The sequence below is a fragment of the Meriones unguiculatus genome, chromosome 18 (assembly GCF_030254825.1).
Source record: "Meriones unguiculatus strain TT.TT164.6M chromosome 18, Bangor_MerUng_6.1, whole genome shotgun sequence".
NCBI lineage: Eukaryota > Metazoa > Chordata > Mammalia > Rodentia > Muridae > Meriones > Meriones unguiculatus.
Window position 1 is genome coordinate 49,985,476 of NC_083365.1, and position 19,324 is coordinate 50,004,799.

At 40.9% G+C, this 19,324-nt stretch overlaps 1 protein-coding gene across 3 annotated transcripts in view; it reads right to left on the bottom strand.

Annotated features, from left to right (window-relative positions):
* The window catches only part of Nup160 (nucleoporin 160), a 56,225-nt gene that overhangs the window by 13,789 nt on the left and 23,112 nt on the right, over positions 1-19,324 (bottom strand). For 2 of the 3 annotated variants that reach the window (XM_021640861.2, XM_060372179.1), the window contains 16 exons: positions 18,964-19,091; positions 18,306-18,466; positions 17,565-17,698; positions 16,038-16,108; positions 14,230-14,389; positions 13,154-13,223; positions 11,266-11,364; positions 9,063-9,182; positions 7,345-7,440; positions 7,159-7,253; positions 6,979-7,075; positions 6,780-6,885; positions 2,952-3,112; positions 1,888-1,948; positions 651-761; positions 377-500 (listed from right to left, as the gene is read on the bottom strand). In XM_021640861.2, the coding sequence (XP_021496536.1) occupies positions 377-500; positions 651-761; positions 1,888-1,948; positions 2,952-3,112; positions 6,780-6,885; positions 6,979-7,075; positions 7,159-7,253; positions 7,345-7,440; positions 9,063-9,182; positions 11,266-11,364; positions 13,154-13,223; positions 14,230-14,389; positions 16,038-16,108; positions 17,565-17,698; positions 18,306-18,466; positions 18,964-19,091 (1,794 nt within the window). Of the gene's footprint in view, positions 1-376; positions 501-650; positions 762-1,887; positions 1,949-2,951; positions 3,113-6,779; positions 6,886-6,978; positions 7,076-7,158; positions 7,254-7,344; positions 7,441-9,062; positions 9,183-11,265; positions 11,365-13,153; positions 13,224-14,229; positions 14,390-16,037; positions 16,109-17,564; positions 17,699-18,305; positions 18,467-18,963; positions 19,092-19,324 lie in introns of those variants that run through there. The other variant, XM_060372180.1, reaches the window with a different exon arrangement.

Here is a 19,324-nt window from a genome sequence, read left to right on the forward strand (position 1 = left end):
TGCATAAATAAAAAATTTTGATTTATGCAACAGAGCAGCTCTTTCTCTTTTTTTAAAAAAACTATTTTATTTACCTTTCTTTTCTTTTTTTGAAGATTTTATTTATTTATACATATGAGCACTCTATTTGCATGTATGCCTTCATGACAGTAGAGGGCATCAGATCCCATTATAGATGGCTGTGAGCCACCATGTGGTCGCTGGGAATTGAACTCAGGACCTCTGGAAGAGCAGACAGTGCTCTTAACCTCGGAGCCATCTCTCCAGCCCCAGAGCAGCTCTTTCTAATGGCTTAGCAGTTTCTGATTACTGCACCACACTAAACAGAGTCTCCACATTAGAAAATTAAGGCTATTAAAATGTAATTTTTACTTACTTGAAAGCAAGCCCCTCAAAGACTGGTGTTAAGGGAAGCTTAAACGTCTGGCAGAGTGATATGGCAGTGTCAAACAGGCCAGCCTGCACTAAAAGAGTGACCATCTCCTTTGCTGATGAACTTCCTGTGGAAATGGAGTACAGCTAGTTAGTGCACCTAAGAGCAGACACAAATGAGACCATCACACTTTCTTGACATAGACCTACCTACCACAATACCCAACTGCCTGGCCCTGTGTCATTGGTACAGGTCAGATAGAAGTTAGTATTCCTACCTGCAATGGCAATTGCTGATGGGTCATGCCGAGCCAACATGAGGCGAATGTGAGCTAAAGAGCATTCTTTCTCAAGATCTTCCAGTTCCAGAATTTCTATTTGCCGATTAGCTAGAAACCAAATAAGTCTCATTACACAAAGTAAAAAGGAGTGTCTATTAGATGAACTTGTCGATTCTGAGTAGACATTTAATAACAGTCTCCTTTTGGGGAGTGAGAATGGGACAAAGTCTCTTAGTCTAATTTTTCAAGGCACAGAGGAAGAAATGAAGACATAGAAATCTGTAAAAATTAAGTATTGTCCTTTTCTTTACAGACACAGCTGAGTCAAACCAAAGAAATCAAAACCTGCAGTTGGGGAGTGCTTAAAACACGTAACTTTATTTAGCTGTTATGACCACCACGTGAGGGAGAATACAATCTGAAGCCCAAGTTCTCTGTGAAAGGCTGCGGCCCCCGCTTATGAGGGACCCTGGTCTCTGTGAAAGGTTGCGGCCCCTGCTTATAAGGGACCCTGATCTAAAGATGTTTGGTCTAAATGTGTGGTACTAGATGGTGACTAAACACAACAAGTAGCATAAGTACTTTTGCTTTCTACCCTTTTTATTTTCTCACTACAGCCCTAGCCACCCTCAAACCCGGAGATACACACCTGCCTCTGCCCCTGAGGGCTGAGATTAAAGGCTTGTGTCACACCTGGCTCTACCTTGTTTTTTAAGACTATGTCTTTCACTGAACCTAGAGCTCACCAAATGGGGACGAGTAGCTAGCCTTAAGTAGCTAGTACTTAAGTTCTTTCTGTCTCTTTGTCACAGCTAGGCCACAGGTGCGCAGCACATGCCTGGCTTTTATGTGGGTATCGGAGATCTGAACCCAGATCATCTTGCATGCACAGCAAGTGCTTTCCCAGAAAGCCATCGCCTAAACCCAAAGAAACACTTTCATTTTCTTCTATGACTGCAAGCTATTTTCAAAGACCTCTTAAGACAACTGTTAGCAGATTAGAAAGTTGAAACTAAACTAAAATGAGGTAATTTTATCGTATCTAACAATTGCGTGTAATATTTGTAGCATTATATATGAGTAACGCTACTATCTGTCTATATTACATATAAATACTTAACACCATTCACATACACTCATACTCACTCATACTCTACACACACACCACTTAATCCCTATGTCTACTGAACTAGAACAATAACTACTATCCACAGATCAGAAATCCCTGACTCACTTGGCGCAGCTGTGCACTCGCCATCATGATTTCTCTTAGGAGATGCTCCAGGGCGATCAGACTGAAAGACAAAAACCAGTCACTGAACTGTAAAAAATAGTATTTTATTTTTTTAAAAGATTTATTTATTATTTATACAGTATTCTGCATGTATGTATGCCAGTAAGTCAGAAGAGGGCACCAGATCTCACTATAGATGGTTATGAGCCACCATGTGGTTGCTGGGAATTGAACTCAGGACCTTTGGAAGAACAGTCAGTGCTCTTAACCTCTGAGCCATCTTTCCAGCCCAGTATTTTATTTTATGGCATTAACTGTGATTAGAGCCTTTATGCTTAATGCTTAAATCTGCAATAGATTTTTTTTTTTTTTGTAACTTACGGTCACACTATGTAGCGTAAGCTGTCCTGGAACTCACTATGTAGACGAGGCTGGCCACAAACTAAGATCCAAGTGCTAGGATCAAAGGTATGTACCACCACACCTGGCATGAATTTATTTTTATTTCAGTTGTCTTAAGTCTTCCTACAGGGGTCCTATAACTATAACACAACAAAATAGAGCTGTTTGTCAAGAGGACTCATTTATCTACAACATGCCATTTAGATCAAGGTCATAGATTTGACATGTATATAGATCACATATTTTCACTGGCTCCAGAATTTTGTCAGTCACAGGGAACCTTGGGTAACAGCCTAGTAAATCAGCACTCTATAACACAAAAAGCTATCAGCAGGATAGAAAACACTAGTCTGCCTTCTCTAACAGTAACTATTAACAAGCAAGACAAAACTAAAATCAGCTATCATTTATTAAGCACTTTTTCAGACAGGTTCTCAGTCTAGGCTGGCCTTAAATTTACTATGTGGCTGAGATTTGTCTTGAAGTCCTGACTCTCCTCGTCTTCATTTTTTCAGTGCTGGGATTATGTGCACCACAACAACCAGCATCCTCAGTAGACATTTTAAATGAAATGACACAAAATGAGACAATAGTTGAAAGGAAAAAAAAAAAAAAAAAAAAAGCTGTAATGATTCAAAACTCTCCAAGTAAAGTTTTCCTACCACTGGCCCAGAGGCTGGCTGTACGATCCATGCATACTCCGGGCGAATAAGCCGTAAACAGTTAATAGCTGCCAGGTAACAGTTGCCTTGCTTCTCGAGGCCCCTGAGAGTCCGAACCTCTCTGCCAAGACGCATACCATATTCAAACATCACTGTACCGGCTAGGAGACAAGAGTAAATTACACAAAAATGTTACTTTACGGATATAAAGAGAATGTGTTACACATGAGATTAATAAAATTTGAGGCAAAAATTGAGTGTAACTTGTAAGTTACTAAACACACAAAAACACTGGTGAGAATATGGGTACACCCTGTGGTATCTTTTGGGGAATGTAAAAAGTATAGTAGCCAAGAGTGCTGTTGGTCTTGAATTTACTTTGTAGCTAAAGATGAGTTTGAGTTCTTAATCCTGCATTCACCTCACAAGCGATGGAATATAGGTAAGGACCACCATGTCTGGCTATTTATTTTTGTGTCCCTGTGTATGTCAAGGCCAGAGAACAAACCTGGGTGTTGTTCCTTAGAAATCATCTACTTTTTAAGACAGGATTGTTTATTCGTCTGCAGCTCTTGTTAGGCTAGGCCCACTGGGTATGACCCCAGCTTTTTAGGTGGGTTCTGAACTCTAACCCAGGTCCTCACACCTGCTCACTGGGCATTTTACTGGCTGAGCTCTCTCTCCTTTGTACTCATACCTAGCTTTTCAAGATATATTACACTGCAGCATAATTCACAACGGCCAAAATGCAGAAGTGATTCACTTACCCATGGATGAAAGGATAAACAAAACATAATACACCCCTAACATTTTTTTTGGGGGGGGGTATAATGTACTGGCAATCAAATCCGTGCTAAGTAAGTTCTCTACCACTGAACCATATAATTCAATATTAAAAAATAAATTCTAACATGCAATTACATGGATGAACCCTAAAGTCATGCTAAGTGAAATAAGCCAGTTCCAAAGACAAGTACTGCATATTGCAGTAGCCAAATTCAGAGAAAACAACCAGAAAAAGCATATACTAGGGACAGAGAATGCCAGGGGAACAGGGGCATAGAGCTTGAGTTTCTTAGCAGAAAAAGAGTTTTGGAGAGTGGTCATACAACACTTGGAATGTCTAGTTACCTCTGAACAGTTCACTTACAAATGGCTAAAATTCGGGAGGACGGGGAGGAAGGCTAAAAGTAGCTCTGTTGTAGAGCTTTTGACTGATGTCTGGGTCTTGAGTTTGAGCTCCAGTAAAAAAAAAAGACAAAAACAATAGTAAAACCTGCCCAACCTGGGGCTGGTGAGATAGCTCAGTGAAAAACGGTACGTATTGCCAAACCTGACAGTCTGTGTTTGATATCCCTGGAACCCACACAATCAGAGAAAAGAACCAAATCCTGTAAACTGTCCTCCGATTTCCTTCAGTCTGCCATAACACATGTACACAGAATAAATTAATTAAACAACTTTACTCAGAGAGACGGCTCAGGATTAAGAACTATTCTTGCAGAAGGATTGAGTTCACTTCCCAGCACCTACATTGGGTAACTAACAACAGCCTATAATTTTCTAAATTATGGCAGGAATGATGGGCACATGCCTCTAAACCTAGTATTTGGCTGCCTGAGGGAGGAGGATTATGAGTTGGAGGCCAGGCTAAGCTATACTGTAAGTTCCTATCTTAAAAACAAAACAACAACAAAAAACCATTTTTTTAAGGTTTTGTTTTTTTCAGTTTTAATTATATGTACATGGTGGAAGAAGGTATACACGCACACATGTACAAATGCCTATAGAGGACATCACATCCCTGGAGCTGGAGGCAGTCATGAGCCACCTCATGTAGGCTGGTAGCCAAATTTGAGCCTTCTGCAAGTATAAGATGCTGAGCCATCTCTCTAGACCCCACAGTCCTTTTTAAAGAGCGATAAAATGTATATGGCCTTTTCTTTACCATTTGGTTGTTTAATGTGCATGGCCTTTTGCCTATATTTATGTTTGTGCATCACCTAGTGTTCTATGCATCTGGTACCTGAACTCCAACCCTTATCATTGTATAGCAAATGTTCTTAATCGTTGGGCTAACTCTCTAGTCCTTATTTTTATTTTTGCTGGTATAAGAGATTGTCACTGGTGGCACACATCTTTAATTCTAGCAATCAAGAGTCAGATCTCTGAATTTGAGGCCAGCATGTGTACCTAGTGAGTTCTAAGACAGCCAGAGTTTACCTTTAATTTTTTTTTAAAGATTTATTTATTTTTATTATGTGTACAATGTTCGGCCTGCATGTGTGCCAGCACATCAGAAGAGAGCACCAGATCTCATTGTAGATGGTTATTAGCAACAATGTGGTTGCTGGGAATTGCCAGTGCTCTTAACCTGTGAGCCATCTCTTCAGCATAACTTACTTTATTGTTTGTTGGTATAATATTCTTATGGAATGTATACAATTTATCCTTGTTCATTCAAATGCTGATTTCTCTACCCCACTATCTGGTTTCAATCCGGACATTGTACTGTGATGCTTATTCTAAGCAAGAAGCATTGCTGTCTCAAGTTTGTGTAAACTTGCCACCATTTGTTCTCTGTAATTGTCAATTAAACTAGGCAGTGCTGTGCAATGGAAAAAAATAGGGTGGGACATCTTGGTCCAGAGGGGAGGAGAAAGAAGCCAGTGGGAGGAGTAGGAGATTGGATCGGCAGGAGAGGACTTGGAACCACGAGGAGAGATGAATCGGACCTTAGGTATGACTAAAAGCAAGTATAATGGGTGAAATCTGAATGGTAGGAAACTATGCAGGCTTGGAGGTTTAGGATGGAGTAACTATTGCCCATCACTGTGCTCTAGGTTAATTAAATAAATCCTGTGTGGTGATTTGGGTACACAGCTGGTTTAGGAATAACTGCTGTCTAACTAAAAGATAAATCAATAATAGATATTAATAACCCACAACAATTGTTGTTTTGGTTTTTTGAGTCAAGGTTTCTCTGTGTGGCCTCGGCTGTCCTGGAACTCACTCTTTAGACCAGGCTGGCCCCGAACTCAGAGATTTGTGTGCCTCTGCCTCCACTGCCTAGCTATAACTCTTCACAGGATCAGGTTTCTGGGAATCAAAATCACCAGGCAGCAAGCACCTTTATCCACTAAGCCATCTTGCTGGTCCCAAAATTAGATTGTTAAGGCATTATCTGATAATCTCTTATTTGTAAATTTTTTTTCTTTCAGTTCTGAGGACTGAGCGTAGGGCCTTAAACATGCTGAGAAAATGATCTGCCACTGAACTATATCTTCACATCTCTACTAAAATTATTGAAGACAGGATCTCACTACATAGCACTGACTGGCCAGGCGCTCACTCTGACCAGACTGGCTTCTGCTGTGAGTACAGCTATGCACCACCACACCATTCATCTCAAATTATTTTTAAGTAATTTTTTTCTTATTTTATTGACTTTTATCTCTAATCTAGCCCCCCCCCCCTCTACAACCTTTTTTTAGATCTGGTCTTGTGTGGAACTGGCTGTCTAAGAATGACTTTGAACTTGTGACCATCCAACTCTCAAGTGCTAGGATTACAGGCATGTCGTGTACTACCACTCCCGCTTTATGTGGTCCCAGTCACTGAAACCAGGGCGTGCTGCGTCGCCAACACTTAGCCTACTAAGCAATATCCTGGCTCTTAATAAAACAGATATATATCAATATTACTAGATAACCACAGAAAGGTCGAAACCATTCTTGTACTTACATGTTCCAATACACAATGTTTTTGGAAATATGATTAAATTAAAAAAGTTGCTTTTAACACCAAGGTTCTGGTTCAGTTGCTCACCTTTTCGGTAATTGTGGCGGTAGATGTGAAATGCATAGAGAAGTTCATAGTAATTGTGAGTCATAAGGTCTACAGCTCTAGCACGTGATTCAATTATTCCTACAACCTAACAAGAGACGAGCCATCAGATGTTGAAGTTAGTAGTAATCATGGCAACTAAAAGATTCGTTATTAGGGCAAAAGTGGACACATTAATTACCTCATTATGCAGATTCACATAGGGAAACTCTACAAGATCCTGCAGTTGGGAGCGCTCACAAAGAACTACCACCAGCTGTCGCAAACAGTCTAACTGCCTAGAAGGAGGGAAGGGAGGATTGTCTTAGTGAGTTAAGCAGGGCAGGTAAACTGCCTTCTCTAAAAACGACTAGGAGATCACCTGCTGGAATCAGGAATTTGGGTTAAGGCCTCATATGCTTGGCTATTGTGTCCCAAGTCCAAATGATGTTTGAAAATGCACGTTCTTAAAGTAGCCTAAATCAAATATAAAAAAAGAACAATAGAAATTAAAATACTACCTTTATAACAAATCTTCAGGAAAACAATCAACTTTGGTTAGTTTTACCTGACTTTTCCAGTCATCACCTGCTTCAGTAATTGCTGATGTAGCCAGCTGAATAACTAGTTCAGGCAATCCAACAACATCCAGTAGACGCAAAACCTACGAAGTTAAGAAATATCATTTAAAACTCATGTGATTGGGGTCTGGAGAGATAGCTTAGTGGTTAGGAGCATGTACCGCTCTTGCAGTATACCTGAGCTCAGTTCCTAGCACCCACACTGGGAAGGTCTCATCTGCCTGTAACTTCAGCTCCAGGGAGATCGGAAGCCTCCTTGGGCACATTCACACACAGACACATACAGATCATTAGGAAAAACTATCATCTGATAGTAACACCCCAGTGGTTCTACGTTATTTAGAAAAGATAATTAGGCAAGGCCATGATAGCAAGTGTGAGGCCCGGGGAGGTTAACTAGCACCGCAGCAGGGAGGTGCTAGGAGAAACAAGATGATATGATAAAATTTAAGATTTCCTAGCTGAAACCTCATTATGCATTATGATTATGTATTATGATGCATGTCTGTAATCTCAGATTTGGATGTGGAGGTAGGGGGAATAAGAGCTACACAGTGAGTTCAGCTAGCCTGGGCTACATGAGATGCTTTATCAAAAACAAGCCAACCAACACAACTACCCACAGCTCAGTGTAAAATCCATTTGTTTTACCAGAAAATGCTACCAGAACAATGACCGGCTCTAGTTACATCTAATTTTGTTTGCTAGTGTTAGGTTGAAACAGGTAAGTTTGAGAGATAACACAAACATTCTCTATAGAACACTAATTTATAGATCGGGCCCTACTACATTGCCAGACTGAATGGGACTCCTGAGTTCAAGTAATCCTTATGCCTCCGCCTCCCAAGTATTGAGCGCACAGGCATGTACATTTGTTCTATCGGCAGATGTGATGGAGTAATGGAAAGTTCTCGAAGACGTGGCTATATCTATGCCCTCACATTTGCATCCAGTACGCTGAGTACATGATTATAGAAGGCCTATATGCTATAGGTATGACTAGTATTCCCTATCATGGCAACTGGACGAAGAGTTTACAGACCATCAGTAAACAACATATCCACGCTCACTCAGAGCCTTGGAACATAAACCTCCACACTGAGACTGTAGGTTCTACCACTACACAGCTTCCAAGATATTTGGAAAATAAGGTAACATCTCTTTACCCACCGACCCCCCCCCCCTTTAAATTATTTTTTATAGTTTATTCACTTTATATCCCTATTGTAGTCCCTTCTGTCTCCTCCCAGTTCCACCTTCCCTTTCTCTTTTTCCCATGCCCCACCCCTAGTCCACAGAAAGGGGAAACCCTCCTCCCCTTCCATCTGACCCTAGCCTATCAAGTGCATTGTCTTCGTCTGCGGCCTGGTAAGGTTGCCCCACCAGGGGAAAGTGATTAAAGAGCAGGCTGTCTCTGACCTGGCCTCTGTGGCCTGCTCTTTGATCACTTCCCCCTGGTGGGGCAACCTTACCACCAGCCTTAGCTGGGAGACTTTGACTTCTCCAAAATGCCTCGCTCAGAATGAGTGACAAAAGGACAAAGTGTACCAGCTACCTGTGCTGTCTAACACGGTTCCCTACACGAGAGAAACACAATTTCTCCACACACATACTTCTGTTTTCACGTGACAGTTCTAGGAACAATTAAATCCCGAGAAAATGTACCTCAGATGCACTTCTGCACAGAGTGGTAGAAGAAAGGTACCTTGTCGTAATACTGCAACTTGGGGGTGGACACAATCTCCCCATCCTCCGAGCGGATCAAACGATCTAAGAATTCTTCTTTGCCCACTTCAGATGCTGCTTGACAGAAACATTCCAGGGCCTGAAGAGATGAGGATAAAATACAAAGTGACTTACTAGAGATCACTCAAAGGCTGGGCATAGTGGGACAGACAAACCTTTAAGCTCAACAGTCTTGATGCTTGGGCTATCTAACAAGACTGTTTAAACAAACAAAGCTCATTCCAATAAATCAGGAGGCATGTAACTAGAGAAAGCTAAAATAGAAGCAAAATTTAAGAAAGCCTATACTACATTCAAAATTTCTGTCATATCTAAATGCCTTTTATGTTTTGGCTTTTTGAGACAGGGTCTTTTTATGTAGCCCTGGCTGTCTTAGAACTTATTCTGTAGACCAGGCTGGCCTCAGACTCAAGAGATCTGCCTGTCTCTGCCTCCAAAGTGCTGGGAGGCACTATGCCTGCCTATCAAATCTAAATTATGAGAAATTATTTTCCTTGAAATTTTCTCATTTAGAAAAAATAATTGTTTTTTACATCAATTTTGTTTCATAGTGTTCATACAGAGGTCAGAGAACAACTTTCAGGAAATGGTTCTTTCCTTCCAACATGTGGGTTCTGGGGACCGAACTCCAGTTCAGGCTTGGCAGCAAGTGCTCTTACTACTAATAAGCCATCTTATTTGTCTCTCACCTTTAAGATGTTCTTATATATCTTAAAGATTTACATTTTGTCTGCATGTATACTTATGTACATCAAAATAGATGTCCGATTCCCTGGAACTGGAGTTATACTAGTGATTGTAAGCCACCATGTGCAGGCTGGGAATTTAACCTCCTTACATACTACTAAGAAAACGTGTTGTCGGATCTGATAACAAGTCCCAGGGGATAGAATTCATTGGTTTTTTGTCAGTTCAAGGCCAGGCTGGTCTACATAGTGAACTGATGGTCAGCTAGGACTACATAGTGACCCTGTCTCAAAAACCACACAAAAAAAGAAAAGGGCAAATATGTCGGGCATGGTGGTTCACATTCCAAGCACTCAGGAGGCAGAGGCAGGCAGATGTTTGTGAGTTCTAGGCCAGCCAGGGCTACACACCAAGATCCTGTCTCAAAACAAAATGCAGCCATCTAAGCATGTGACTTGGTAAATGCCAATAATTCCAACAATTTGGGAGGCTAAAGCACCAGGACAGCAAGTTCCAGGCCAGCCTCAAACCCAAAATAGTAATTAAAAAAACAAGAAAGAGAGGGTCATCAGAATGTAGCCAGTTCTATCACTACCTTGATCTTACATTTTGAGGAAATAAGTTCCTATTATTTAACTAGCAAAGGTGTAGTTGGTCCATGGATGTAGCATGTTAGGCTCTGGGTTTAATCACTAATATCTTGCACATACATGCAAACTTTAAGATGTCTATCTGGGTTTTTTAAAACTTAAAAAATTTTCATGTTGATGTTTTTGTAAGGTACATCTGTAATAAAATAACTACTGCAGCACATTACCGACTGCAGAATGTGATTATATATGATAGATATACGGTAGACATATGACTGGTCACTAGGTGACTCTTTTGCTATGTATGGGTGTTTTGCCTGTCTGTCTGTCTGTGCACCGCTTACCAGAAGGCTTCTGATTCCCTGGAACCACAGTTAACACCTGGCTGTGGTCTGTCACATGGGTGTGAATTAAACCTGGATCCTGTGGAAGGACAGCCTGTGCTCTTAACTGCTGAACCATCCACCAGCTCCAACTACGTAATCTTTAAGGTAAATTCAACACTAAAAAGGCATCAGTGAGCATCACTAAGCAGTGGTGGCTCACACCTTTAAAACCAAGGGCTTGGGAGGCAGAGGCAGGTGCATTGCTAAACTCCTGGCCAGCCCGGTCTACACAGAGAAACCACAGACCCTAACAAACAAAAAGAATCACTAATTCTAACAAGGTCTTCACTGGGGCAGAGGGACTTGAGTGCTTCTTACTCTCTGTAATAATAAAGCCCAAGTGGTTGGCTAATCCCGACTGACACGTACGATGGCCTTTACTGCTCAGTCTTCTCTAACCTTTTCTACGAGATTCTATGCTCCCTTTCCTACATCCTAATTAGATGGAAACCCAGTGTCTTCCTTGCGCCAGTTTGTTCACCACTCAAAGGTAGTTTACCTTCTGTACTTCTCCCGTAACCAGGTAACAGCGTCCCAGCATAAATCGACAGGATCCAACGTTGACTTGACACCAGGGATGCAACAGCTGAATATAATCCTAAAAGGCATAAAATAACTACTTAAAAGCAGACGTTTTCAACTTCTTTAGCGGGAGAAGATAGTGATCAGTATAAGACTTTATTTTTGAAATACCCGGAGATTAAATATGAATCTGGTTAATACTTTTTTTTTTTTTAAATAACGAGCAGGGCAACATTAGAAAGCAGAGCCAGGGATAGTGACACATTCCCGTAATCACAATTATTCCAGGTCTGGGACAGGAAGGTCACTTGTGGTAAAGAGTACAAGGCCAGCCTGGGCAACATAGCAGGACTCCCCTTACTCACAAGTAAAGGGGTCCAGAAACACAGAGGTAAACACACACACACACACCTAAGCTGTTTCACAAATTTTGGCACTCCCAATTTTTGGAGACTACAGTCTAATAAAGGATTTATATGTAAATGGTCCATTTTATTGTAAAGAGCACCTAATAAGGAATTTTAAAGTTGTGGGTTTTTTGTTTTTGTTTTTAAATCTGAGGACAATTTTACTAGAGTCTAAGAGAAAAATCCCAGGGCAGTCAGCTGCCTAGAGGAAGAATATGGAAGCTGTTTGAGTTAAGCTGGCATGGAGGCCAGCTACACAACAAGGAGGAGAGCTTTGAAGTGGTGATGCCCAAATGTTAGAAAAAGCATGCTCTGAAAAAGTTAGGAAAAAAAAAAAAAAAAAAAAGGAAAAGGCATGCTTTTCTTGAATTTAAAGATTACATAGTTGGAGCTGGTAGATGGTTCAGAAAAGTGAGAATTAGGCTGCATGGCTGTGCCTCTGTGAGCTACTATTAAGGAGGGAAGAATTAAAAACAAAATGACTAGAGATGGCTCAGCAGTTATGAGCACTTGTTTTTGTAGAGAACCTGTGTTCAGTTCCAAGCACCCACATGGTAATTTACAACCATCTATTAACTCTAGTTCCATGGGGTTCAATGCCTTCTTCTGATTTCCATGGGCATCAGAAAAGCATATGGTACAGAGATATAATGCATAGATGCAGACGGTATACAGGGCCTGTACACACACACGCACTAGAGAAGCCAGGAAAGTTTAGCTCTTCACTGGAATGAGGTGCTTAGCTGTTTTTCCTGGAATGCTGGGAATGGATATAGTTTTATAACCTGGTGATCCTTTTCTGTCTGATGAGTCAGGCTTGGCTTGTATTACCCAGAATTTGTTTTACTTACCCCAAGCCCTTTTGTCTTAAAACTTTTGAACATTACATTCTAGGATACAAAACTTATCCTTGTGAGAGATGTCATTTTTGTCTTTACAAGGGCCTATGTGACTTCTATGCTAATCTTAGAGTTGGCCAAACCCTAACTCACAGAGGAATAATGTTTGCCTCTAGAGTCTGGGGATATAGCTCCATGGCAGAGCTTTCCCTTCCTCTTTCTTTGTTTGCTTATTGAGACATGGTCTCACTTTGTAGCTCTGGCTGGCCCGCCTGCAACTTACTATACACACCAGGCTGGCCTCAAACTCACAGAGATCTGCTTGCCTCTGCCTCATGAGTGCTGGGATTAAAGGTGTGCCACCATGCTCTTAGTCTTTTTTTTTTTTTTTAACACATTCAAGAACCTGGGTTCAATACCCAGGACTGCCTAGAAATGGAGAGCGAGCAAGTGAGAGAGACAGAAAGAGACAGAATTAATATGAATATCCTACTGGGGCATGTTTTAGCATAACCAGGTTTAATTTTTGTAGTTCTTCCTATCAGTCCAATTAAAATGTAGCTAACATTCACGTAGACTTTCTTTATAAGAATGGTAAGAAATGATCAACAAAACTTACCTGTAGTTGTACATACTGGCAATTTCCCATCAAACATTCTAGAAAGAGACAACCAGGATTGCTAGGCCATCTAGTTACTATATTAAGGAATTTTGCTTTTTCTCCCTTTTGAGAGAAACTTAAAAATATACATATCAAAGGGCACCAAACTTAGGAGAATCACTAAAAACAGTTTAATTAAAAACAAGAGTGGGCTGGAAAGGTGGGTCAGAGATTAGGAGCACTTGCTGCTCTTCCAGAGAACCTGGGTTCAATCCCCAGAACCTACCTGGTGACCCACAGTCACCTGTAACTCCAGTTCCAGAGGACCCAATGCCCTCTCTGGCAGCCATGGGCACTGCATGCAGCATGTAGCGTATAGACACTTATGTAGGCCAAATAACATCAAAAACAACACAAAACAAAAAACAAAGAAAGCCCTGGGGCTGAGGAAACAGCTTCATTCACAAAGTGCTACGTGTGAAAGCTTGAAAATGAGTTTGATCTTTGAACCCATGGGAGAGGGAGGAAAACAAACAAACAAACACAGAGCAAGGTATAGTGGCTCATACTTTCAATCCTGGCACTTGGGAGATAGAGGCAGTTCAAGTCTAAGTTTAAGTTCAAGTCTAACCTGGTCTATATAGTGAGTTATAGGCCAGCCAAGGCTACATGAGTCCTTGTCTCAAACAATAACAAAAAAGGAGATACCTTAAAATAAATCTGTCATCTCTTGTTTGGGGATTAAGCATGCAACTCATCTGTGTGGGAGTATGTGCAGATGCCCTCAAAGGCCAGAACAAAGGTTCAAACCCTTGGAAGATGGAGTTACTGACAGTTTAGAGCCGCCACACATGGTGCTGGGAACTGCACTTTGGGTCCTCATACATGCTCTTAACCACCAAACCTTCTCCCCCCCCCACATGTTTTTAAAATGTTCCTCATGGGTCTGGAGGTGTAGCCAGCAGTGTCTAGTCTATGCTGCCCTGGGTTTGATCTCCAGCACTGAGAAAGAAAGGAAAACTTCATTACACAAGCAGAATAAATGCTTTAGGGACAATCTCGACAAAATTGTCACCTGGCTTTCAAAAGGATACAAAAGCTGCAACAAGTAACTGGTAATTGCAGTAATCATTTCAGGCCAATTCAATGCAGTTTGGCTTAAAGGAGCTTTTGGTTGAGAGAAGAGATGAGAGATAATATGTTTTCTTGCAACTTCTTGGAAGAATAACTCCATAATTGTCTGAGGGCTAGATACTTAAAAAACAAACAAACAAACAAACAAAAAAACCTTGTAATTGCAGTGTTAGCTTTTAATCAAGATCATATAAATTCGTTTTGTGCCAGTAACAAAGGGCAGTGATCATTTTAAAACATGCACCCTGAGTATCATCAGTAGCATATCAATGAAAGCAGTTTGCCAAATGTGTCATATTATATAAATGCAATGGAAAGGCCACTTAAATTATTTTATGATCTCACTCTATTTAAGCAATTTGTCTAGAAACGTTCAATAATTAGTTCCAAGATTCCATATTTTAGCTTAAACAAATTCTCTACAATAATACTAGAGCATGAGCTCCTTTAAATATTGCTGACTGATATGAGATTACAAAAGCCATTTAATAAATTTAGAACTAGTAAATTTTTATTTTGTTGAATTAATCACTGGAGTATCGAAAAACAATGGACAAAACAGCAATATAAGAAATACTATATACACAATGGAATACTATTCAGCAATTAAAAATAAGGAAATCATAAATTTTGCAGGCAAATGGTGGGATCTAGAAAAAAATCATCCTGAGTGAGATATCCCAGGAGCAGAGACACATGGTATATACTCACTTATAAGTGGATACTAGACCTATAAGATAGGATAAACATACTTAAATATGTACACCTAAAGAAGATAAACAAGAGGACCAGGGGTAAGATGATTGATTAATCCTCATCTAGAAGGATAGAGGGGATGGACATCGGAAGTAGGAGAAAACAAGTAACAAGACAGCAGCCTACCACAGAAGGTACCTGAAAGACTTAACCTAGCAGTGCATCAAAACAGATGCTGAGACCCATAACCAAGCCTTTGGCAGAGCGTAGGGAATCATATGAGGGAAGGAGGAATTAGTATAACCTAAAGGGGACAGGGAACCCCACAAGGTCCAAATATATCTGGGCACAGGGGTCTTCTCTGAGACTGTTTATCCAACCAAGGACCATGCATGGATATAACCTACAACAACCTGCTCAGACATAGCCCATGGTAGCTCAGTATCCAAGTGGGTTCCCTAGTAAGGGGGACAGGAATTGTTTCTGACATGAACTCAATGTCTGGCTCATTGAGCTTCTCCTCTTCCCCGATGGAGGAGCAGCCTTGCTAGGCCACAAATAAAGACATTGCAACCATCCTGAAGATACCTGATAAGCTAGGGCCAGATGGAAGGAGAGGAGGACACCCCTTCTCAGTGGACTCGGAAGGGGGCAGGAAGAAGATGAGGGAGGGAGGAGAGGATTGGGAAGGAAAGAGGGAGAGGGCTACAGCTGGGATACAAGTGAATGTACAAAAATATTTAAAAATAAAATAATAATAATAATAATAAAAAAGAAACACTAAATGCAAGAGTCTGAATCTAAGGAAAGTTTCTGTTGGTGGTCTTTTAGTATCTTCCTAGTAGTGTTTATTGTGACACATACTCCCTATGACACTTTTCATTTATGCCTGATCTGGGACTGCATCTTTCCAGATGCCTTGCCACAACCACAGGTCTCAGGCCATAGGCTGCTCATGGCACAAAAGCAAAGAGCAAGGCTATTTCTACAACAATGGTGACAAAAGAACATTTTAACAAATATACAATAAACCCCCAAATTAAAACAAATATATACATAGCCTACTCCTTACCAAATTTATTTGCCATTAAGGCACCAGAATCAGTTAGTTCCAGTACTGACAAATGTTGTAGATTAGACTCCCTATGAGAAAAGAAAAAATAGATTAATACTCTATGTTAAGTATTATCTCTCTAAATTTATTTTATATTGTTGATTTAATTAATATAGTGCATATAAAAACTCCACTGACAGCTTTAAAAAACAAAAAAGGCAGAAAACAGGATTCAGGATTTAAACTGTTGCCTATCACATCATCCAAGAACTGTTCAAAGAGTCACTTGTATACCAGAGCTCAATGACTAAAGAGAGTAACTGACAACTTCACAAAACCTAGAATCACCTAGGAGGCAAGCATTCAGGCATAGCTGTGAAGGATCACCTAGACTAAGGTTATCTTCCAAGAACATCTCTGAGGGATCTGAGGGAGTGCCAACTGGCATGGGAGACCCATCTTAACTGTGGCTGGGACCACTCCCCAGGCAGGGATCCTGGACGGTGCAACGTGGGGAAAGGGAGCTAGCACTAAGCATACATTTACTGTGCTCTGCTCCCTGAGCGTAGAGATGACCAGCTGCTGCAAGTTCCTGCTGCCACAAGGACCCTCATCCTTGACCTGTGGGCTGAAACAAGCCCTTTCTCCTCTGAGGTGCCTTGAAACAGAAGCACACTGTAATCACTGGATTTTTCTTTCTTGTTTACATATAAAGTTCAGTCCACTTCTAACAACCATTCTGTGTAGAGTTTAACGTCTCCAGCTTCGTCTTATTTTGCCATCAATATGCCCTGTTTCCATTTTACACACAAACTTAAGTATATATACATGTATATATAAGTAACTGTATTACTGATAAATTATACTGAACCTCAAAATAATGGAGGACCTAAAAATGTTAATTCCTTTTTAAATTTTTTTGTTTGTTTTTGAGACAGGGTTTCTTTGTTTTAACAGCTCTGGCTGTTCTGGAACTCACTCTGTAGACCAGGGTGGCCTTGAATTCACCAAGATCTGTTGGCCTCTGCCTCCCAAGTGCTGCCACCACTACCCAGCTGCTTATTATTATTTTTTTAAACTCTACTTTTTTGTGTAAAGGTGCCCTGCCTGTATGTTATGTCTCTCTACCATGTTTGTGCAGTGCCAGTGGAGGCAGGAACAGGGCATTAGACTGAAGACTGGAGTCAGAGATAGTTGTGAGCCACCATGTGGGTGCTGGACAGTGACGCCCATCCTCTGAAGAGTAATTGGTCCTCTTAACAAATGAGTCATCTCTCTGGCCCCAACCTTTCTGATTCTTTTTTTTTTTTTTTTTTTCTTTTTTGGTTTTTTGAGACTGTGTAGCTCTGGTTGTCCTGGAACTCACTCTGTAACCAGGCTGGCTTCAAACTCATAGAGATCTGTCTGCCCTCTGCCTCCCAAGTCCTGGGATTAAAGGTGTGTGCCACGGCGGCCAAGCTCCTTTCTCATTCTTAAAAGGCAGAAGCAAACCCAACAACCTATTTTACAATAAGTTAAAAAATAATAAAGGATAAGGGAACTCACAGTGTGTCAACTGGAACATCAGTTGCCAAGCACTGACTTGCCCACTTAATGAGGTAGTAAGACAAGAGCAGGGGAGCTGTGCGATGCAGTAGGTCTTGCTGAGCTTGAAAGAGCTGACCAGCTCCCAAGATCACCTATGATAGCAGAGACGGTAAGCTGTTAGGAATGATAACTCCCCAGGCTCAGGAGAGATAAAGTAAGGCAATACAGTTAAGGGAACAGCATTTTACAATACACAAGCTACATTTTTGTTTAGCAACTAGCAAGTATTTTGCTGAATAGTACCGATCAAAACAAAAAAAATATAAACAGCAACAACAAAACAAAACAATTTACTTTTTTTTTTTCCCCCCAAACAGGACTTCTCTTCTAGTCTTGGCTGTCTAGAATTCACTATGTAAATCAGGCTGGCCTTGAACTCACAGAGATCTACCTGCCTCTTCTTTCTGAGTGCTCAGATTGAAGGTATGAGCCAACACAGATGGCTCAAAACGGTTCTATGACTCGGAATAAAGGAACCAAGTCCCAAGAGCGAGTGAAGACAAAGCCTTCCTCCCTGAAGCTGCTTTTGTCAGGGATCGTGTCTCAGCAGTGAGGACAGTAACCAACACTCCTTTCTGGTGTTTGCAGAGCCCCTATCAGGCCTAGCCAGGGTATAAAGCAGTGAACACAGACAAGTCTCTGGCTCCTAGGACTCCATCCGGTTTGAGAGTTTACAGCCTTCCCTCAAGTAGTACTTACTGCATCTCCTAGCCTTGTTAACAGCTGCTGTAAGATCAAGAGGTCTCGGCAGATCAGGAAGCGAGTGCTGGCAATTTTATACACACCTCTGCATACAATATACCCTGCTGTGCTACTACCATAGAGCTGGGAAAGATTCATGCGAACGTTCAAAGGCTGGGCTGTAACAAGAAAAATAAAGGGAAAGGCTTGCAAGGTGTCTCAGCAGGTAAAGGAACCTGCTGCCACGCCTGATAAGCTGAGTTCATTCCCAGGGACCCATATGGTAGGAAAAAGCTGGCTCTTACAAGCGGTCCTCTGACTTGTATGTGAACCATAGTGTGTATGTACATGCATGTACACAAAATAAATGAATAAATGTAGTAACGTAAAAAAGAAAAATTGAATTAATTTTATCATTAAATTTTTTATTATTTTAAACTATGCATATGTGTGTCTCTCTATATGTGGGAATGTACACATGAGCACAGGTGCCCACAGACTAAACATGTCAGATTCCTCCATGTCATCCATCACCTGGATGGAGCTGGCTTGAGTCACCTGATGTGGGAAGTGAATTCAGTTCTTCTGGAAGAACAGTTCATGGTCTTAACCTCTGAGCCATCCCTCTAGCCCTGCATCATAGTTTACTGTAAAACACACTCGCTCTGTTTTTTACCTGGATCAAAGCCCTTCTCCATTTCCACTTCTGTTTCATAATCCATTTCCCGTATAAGAAGTCCAATGGCATGGACAGGGTTTCTGATCTCTTGTAGTTTACTACAAATGTCTTCCATCACATTTTCTCTACACGACAATTAGAAAACTCCTGTTATTACGACAACGTTTAAGACATGCTCACAGTAAAGCAGTAGAGACAATCATTCTCCATAAAATCACCCTCAACTTTTTAGTAAATGACTCACAAAATGAACATGAGGAAAATACTTGTACTTTTTACAACATCCAGTTTAACAGGGTTATAGAGTATAATAGTTTATAAGTTTGCTTTTGCATCTGAATATGCTAATGCTGCCCCT